At 51.1% G+C, this 6,243-nt stretch overlaps 1 protein-coding gene across 1 annotated transcript; it reads left to right on the top strand.

The window, feature by feature from the left end:
- The first annotated feature begins 300 nt into the window (after nucleotides 1-300).
- On the top strand, nucleotides 301-4,630 carry DBX1 (developing brain homeobox 1). Its single transcript, XM_032241167.1, has 4 exons — nucleotides 301-818; nucleotides 1,483-1,584; nucleotides 3,521-3,723; nucleotides 4,197-4,630. Exons 1-4 carry the CDS (start codon nucleotides 452-454, stop codon nucleotides 4,569-4,571), a joined length of 1,047 nt encoding a protein of 348 aa, XP_032097058.1. The 5' UTR covers nucleotides 301-451; the 3' UTR covers nucleotides 4,572-4,630.
- Nucleotides 4,631-6,243: the final 1,613 nt, after the last annotated feature.

Raw genomic sequence — 6,243 nt, 5'->3', positions numbered from 1 at the left:
TGTTGCTTCGGAACAAAAACCTTCCGCGAGAGCTTTGGGGGCGCACTGTATTGCAAAGAGGCGGTCGATATGCAGAATTGATGCGTGCGGGCCTTTGTTGTCCGCCCATTGTGCGGGCCATGCTTATGAAGACTAATCCAATCATAAATTGCACCCCTGCGCCAATCAGAGCGCCCAGAGCCTCCAGCGAATGAAGCTCAAGTGGAGAACTTTGTTGAACTTCATTGTCAGAGCTGTCACTTTTCAAAATGCTTTAGCAGGCGGTCCACTATAAAACCATCACCTCAACGGGAGGACCACGGAGGACTTGCAGACGCCCAAGTGGGATCGTTACTTGGAGACGTTTGCTAAGCCCAAGAGAGAGGACACTGCAGGGGCGGGAGGGGCGGGAAACGAGGCGTTTACCCTCCGGCACTGAAAGAAGGGTTATTTCGCCCGCCCGACTCCTATCATGATGTTCCCCGGGCTCCTCGCACCCCCCGCCGGGTACCCTAGCCTCCTGAGGCCCACCCCAACCTTGACGCTGCCCCAGTCCCTGCAGTCGGCATTTTCCGGCCACTCCAGCTTCCTGGTAGAGGATCTGATCCGCATCAGCCGGCCCCCCGCCTACCTGCCCCGCAGCGTGCCCACCGCCAGCATGTCGCCGCCCAGGCAGGGGGCCCCCACGGCCCTCACCGACACGGGTGCCTCGGACCTGGGCTCCCCGGGTCCCGGCAGCCGGCGGGGCGGCTCTCCGCCAACTGCCATCTCCCCTGCCAGCGAGCCCACGTTTCTGAAGTTTGGAGTGAACGCCATTCTTTCCTCGGGGCCCAGAACAGGTAAGTGAGGGCACAACGCTGAGGGTCCGTTCAGGTGCCAGGCATGCGCCAAGTCCTCCTGGCCTCAGTTTCCTCTAGCAAGAAGGCACCCACACGCATATCAGTGCACACACTTAGGGACAAACTTTAAGGACCTACGTCTGGCAATGTAAGACTAGTCCAGTCAATTCCTGGGAAGAAAAGCCCCCAGGCTAGCCCCAACCTCGGAATGAACTTGAGCACACGCAGAGACAGTGCATAGTTGTCCGGCGTGGTAATGCTGAGCGCAAGCCCCTGGACGTCTGTGTTTCTGCCATGCAGCTTCTAGGAGACAGTTTCTTTTTTAAACTCAATATGATATACTTATTGGATTAGCTAATATTATACATCTGCAATTTCTTTCCTCCCCACTGAGTCCTACCTACCTCGTTAGTGCCTAGGATAAAGATTGGGGTAGGGTGGGATGCTGCAAAGAATCTCGTTGGGGGAAAAGGAAAGAGTTTTACAGATAAGACAATGTTAGGAAGATTTATTTTACCCTGTCAATATGTAAGAAAGATGTCTTTGAAACCAGATGAAGGGTTACTTATATCGTGTGTTCAATGTGCTATACAATAGGCAAGTATGTAATCAGATTCTTTCTGTCTCCCTCCCTCCTTTCTGCTCCCCCTCCACCACCCTCCAGAAACATCCCCAGCCGTGCTTCACAGCGTCCCTCCCAAGACCTTCGCCTTTCCCTACTTCGAAGGGTCCTTTCAGCCTTTCATCAGATCTTCTTATTTCCCAGGTAGGTCTCTACGGCTTCCTTGGGCGAGGCTGGGAGGCGCCCCAGCCCCGGCCGGCCCATCGTTCCCTGCCCCAAAGCCGTATTTCTCCGTCCACCCCTCGGGGTTATGCTCTGGTTCAGAGGTTGCGAGGCGTACAACATTCACGAATCCGTCGCGCCAATTTGATGCCCTATTTAGCACAAGCAGTGACTGCTTGACACTTTGCACCAATTCCCTGCTCTACAAATTAGCAGGAATTGTCATGGTCCCAATTTGAGGCGGTTCCCTTCTCGGCGAGGAGCTGTTGGCATCCCTTCACGCCGCCGTTTTCCCACAGAGTCAGTGCACTTGGCCACGATTCCCCACAAAGGTTTCAGCACCATGACCAATTGGTCAGCTCCTCTAGGCAGCCACACACAGACCGACCCTAGTCGCTCCACGCCGCCAAGAGACACCTACCAGCCGGGGCTAATTTCTCTTTAAGACTCATTCAGGGCTTCGGGCTTTTCACAAGACCACATGGGGTGCCCTCTTGTGTGGGATGCCTAGGGTCGCCCAGAGGGAGGGTGGACTAGATCCTCCCCCAATCCCAACCTCCTATTTCCAACCTCATTTCCCAAACCCTTCTCATACCCCTTTCCCACCCTGTCTTTTAAAATACTGTTGATCTTGAAAAATAAGAAGCAGTTGGAAGAAAGCCCATAATTGTGTCCCAGCCTAAAGGAGCAACACCTTAAACAGCTTCCACCAGGTTTTCATCCCGTAACCTCACTGGTGATTTAAACTATGGCTCAAAAACTCTGCAACTGGTCAAAACTCAAAAGGAGGCAGGGGAGTCCCTATAAAGAGAAGGGGAACTGGGTATGGCTTGTGGGGGTTGGGTAAAATCACGACAGTACTCCCAAATATTAGCGAAAGACACAAGCCATTGATTTTTTAAAGGGGGAGAGAGAATTCACCACCTACCCCCCTACCCAGCACCACCACCATTCACTCTGCTGCTAATAATGGAATTTGCTCCCTTTCTCCCTCATCTCAATGCTCTAACAAAAACAACCCGAGCTTTATAAATAGCTTTTCATGTCCATTTAATGAAAACGATTCGGGGAAGAGAAGCCTCTGCCATCAGTATTCTCCCAATGGTCTTGGCCTGCAGTTGTGTTTAGTTTGAAAGTGTAAATCTCTTTTGTCCCAGTAATATATGGCTTTCGCTGCTTGTCCTCAGTCTTTTTCTGTTAGTTCATTACTACACAATTACCATTCACGCTTCATTAGAGTCTCTGTTTCTTTTTGTTTTGTTTTTTTTCTTTCGCTTAAAGCGAAACTCTCCCCCCTTTTATCATGCCAATATCCATTGGGAAGCAGTCAATGTGCTAATTAGCTGCCACTTTTCATGTATTCCGGCCGAATTCTTTACGTTTCGTGGGGGGAGGGGAAGAAGGATTAATATAAAAAAGATGAATACTTATTGGATTTTTCAAAAAATCTAAATCGGATTTTTCCCTCTTTATCAAAATAGTAAAGCACCTCATTTTCATCTAAAGAATGCAAAAGCCACCGAAATGATAAAAGCTTAGGGGAGAAACCCAGTGGCTTCGGCTGGATATTTTATTTTTATTTTTGTAATTTATTTTTTCTATTGCTGTTTTAGCTAATGTGCTCAAGTTTCTTTCCCTGAGTCCACTGAATGGAAAAACAAAACAGGCTATTGTGGGGACTGTTTTCTATGTTTCCGTGGTTCTACCTAATCCGGGTTTGCATGGTTGAAAGGGAAAGTTATTTGGGCGGAAAGCGCCTTTCACTCTCGCAGGTTTGTAGGTTCGCGGCCTATTCTCCAAGGGGAGAAAAAGCAGCGCTTTAAAGAGATGAAGGATCAGAGTGAAAAGCCAGGGAGAGCCACGTTGCGGGGGGATGGGAGTTACGCCCACTCACTCGCTACCTCCCCCCACCCTGTAGCGTCCTCCAGCGTCGTGCCCATCCCCGGGACCTTCTCCTGGCCGCTGGCCGCGCGCGGGAAGCCTCGGCGGGGCATGCTGCGTCGAGCAGTCTTCTCGGACGTGCAGCGCAAGGCGCTGGAGAAGATGTTCCAGAAGCAGAAGTACATCAGCAAGCCCGACCGCAAGAAGTTGGCGGCCAAGTTGGGCCTGAAAGACTCGCAGGTGAGGGCAGTTCGTTCACAGCACCCATCCCCCGCCCCCTCGCTTCACCCCCTCCCCGGCGCACCTGTCAACTACAAGGGTTCGGAAACCGCTTAGGTCCCACTGTACAGATGGGAAAATCGAGGCCTAGAGAGGGAGTGAGTACACGGGCCACCACCCTCGACGCTCGACGCTCGGCGGGGCAGCCCTCTTCTCTCCCCACCCCGACTCCCAGCCCTCCCTCCCGGGCTCAGCGGCCCGCAGCCCCGCCCTTTGCGGCCGGGTGGCAGTAGATGAATCAAAAGGAACCGCGAGCTGAGGAGGGGGAGGAGTCAATGCTGGAATCCACCTGGGCTCATTTCTAGGGGTAGGAAGTGGGCACAGCCCGAAGTACAGAACCTGCTCCCCACTCCACTCCCCGCCCCCTTGGGTCCCCCGGGACCCCTGATCTGACCTTTGCTTCTCCCTTCCTGTCTCCGGCGGGGACATCCCAGGTGAAAATCTGGTTCCAGAACCGACGCATGAAATGGCGGAACTCCAAGGAGCGCGAACTCCTGTCTAGCGGGGGCTGCCGCGAGCAGACCCTGCCCACCAAGCTCAATCCGCACCCGGACCTCAGCGATGTGGGCCAGAAGGGCCCTGGGGACGAAGAGGAGGAGGAGGATGAGGAGGAGGGCCGGGGCAGCCCCTGCCACCGCCTGGCCTACCACGCGTCGCCCGACCCCCCGCACCTGCGGGACCCGCGGCTACCAGGGCCGCTGCCCTTCTCGCCCGCGCCCTCGAGCAGCCCCGGGAAACCTTCAGACTTCTCAGACTCCGAGGAGGAGGAAGAGGGCGAGGAGGAGGAGGAGGAAATCACCGTGTCCTAGAAGCCGCTCGCAGGCTCGAGTATTGTTTCTAAGTGCTTTGAAATTGAAGAGGTGGGGTCCAGCCTGCGCGTTCACTTTGTCCCAGTGCCCAGATGCTGCCTCTCCCCACGGTAGCACCATCACCTCGCTGAGGGCGCCACAGGCCCTGTCGTGGCCCCAAAGAGACATTTCCTTCCCCCGCATCACCTCCAAATAGTCCTCCCCACATAAGTTCACTTTAAGTCTTGGTCCCAGCCTTAACTTGCTTTCAGCAAAAGCTCCATTCTATTTTATTATAAACTATTTTAAACACAACGGGGTGTGCTCCAGCCCTGCAGTTTGGACCTGTGAGCCAGGCCCTGCTGGTCGTTAGCAGCAACCACTCTATATGGTAGGAAATCTATTTATGGAGGAGGAAACCAAGTTAGGAGTGAAAACACCAAATCATGTAACTGTTTCCAGCACCCTTGACTCTCTAGATCCCTCTACCTCCCCTAATAGGAAGCAAGGACCTCCTATTCCACTCCAGTCTGTCATCTCCACCCCAATCCCCTCAAAAATTTCTAAAAAGAATGCATATATATATTATCAGTGCCTTCTGGCCCAAGGCACAACATGCATATTGAGTCCTCTCTGTCACCTGCCAAAAGCTCTCTGGGAAAAGAAGTGGATTCTCTAGAGGGGGAGAAGCAGCCATCTCTATTCCTGTATGTCTGTTTTAAAGCTTTTTCTTTTTAATTTCTGTATCCATGCTATATGCACCACGCACTCTACCTTGTTCCCTTTTATTATTCCTAGGGAGGTGTTGCTGAACTGCAAATCTCCTGGGCACTGGGCATGATGTGGACAGAGAGACCTACACAGCCTCTTCGATTTTTTTTTAACCGAACTTTGCTGTCTTTGCACAGCTTTTATGAACTGTACACTATTTTGTACACACGTGTTGTATGGATATTTTATACCAAGGTTATTGTGAATGACTATAAAGCACTGACTAGATTTCTTTCTCGCTCTTTTTTCTTGCAATGGCTTTTAAACTTTAAAAAGGTAGCTGTTTAATTGCATAACTTATAAAGAAATACTTATTTTGTATTTTTACCATGTACAGATTTTTATATATGTATATATGTATCAAATGAACAAATGCCAAATAAAAAGTAGAATGGATGCAATCAATCCTGATGTCATTCATGCACAGAATGGCAGAGCTGAAAGGAATGGAGCTGCTCTAGCCCAAGGGCTGGGTTTTATAGGAGGTAAGCTGAGGTTCAAGAGGAGCAGGCTCTTGTCCAAAGCCACCCAGCTAGTAAGTAGCCACAGTGAAACTAGAAACCATCTGACTCTCAGGCTAGTGCCTCTTCTGCTTTCATGTACCTTAAGGTAACCATATTTGCTATGTTACAAGTAAAGTAACTCCAGGGTGATACCAAAAAATTGAATCTGCAATGGCCGCCTCCCCTTCTCTAAGGACCGAAATGATGGGCTAAGAGAAATCCTTGATGCAAGTCCGTCTGAGTGGCTCAAATTGGTAATGGCTTTTCTTTTCCTCCTTGAAGGCATTTTTCATGGTCCTCAGGGAAGCTGTAAAATTGGTCTTGAGTCATTCCTTCTGTGTATGACCTGATTTCATCAGGAATGTCATCTACAGGCCTGACGTGGGAGCCCAGATATGGACTCTGGGGTCTGTGTATGA

The sequence above is a fragment of the Sapajus apella genome, unplaced genomic scaffold (assembly GCF_009761245.1).
Source record: "Sapajus apella isolate SASKATOON/1434 unplaced genomic scaffold, GSC_monkey_1.0 scaffold47, whole genome shotgun sequence".
In the NCBI taxonomy this organism is placed as follows: Eukaryota; Metazoa; Chordata; class Mammalia; order Primates; family Cebidae; genus Sapajus; species Sapajus apella.
This window is presented reverse-complemented; position numbering and strand designations above follow the sequence as displayed.

What these genes read in the sequence shown, in the direction of transcription:
- DBX1 (XM_032241167.1), top strand. Translation starts at nt 452, where the DNA reads ATGATGTTCCCCGGGCTCCTCGCACCCCCCGCCGGGTACCCTAGCCTC. An exon ending in TTCCTCGGGGCCCAGAACAG is followed by an intron (nt 819 to 1,482) that starts GTAAGTGAGGGC and finishes ACCACCCTCCAG; the next exon opens with AAACATCCCCAGCCGTGCTT. An exon ending in CAGATCTTCTTATTTCCCAG is followed by an intron (nt 1,585 to 3,520) that starts GTAGGTCTCTAC and finishes CCCACCCTGTAG; the next exon opens with CGTCCTCCAGCGTCGTGCCC.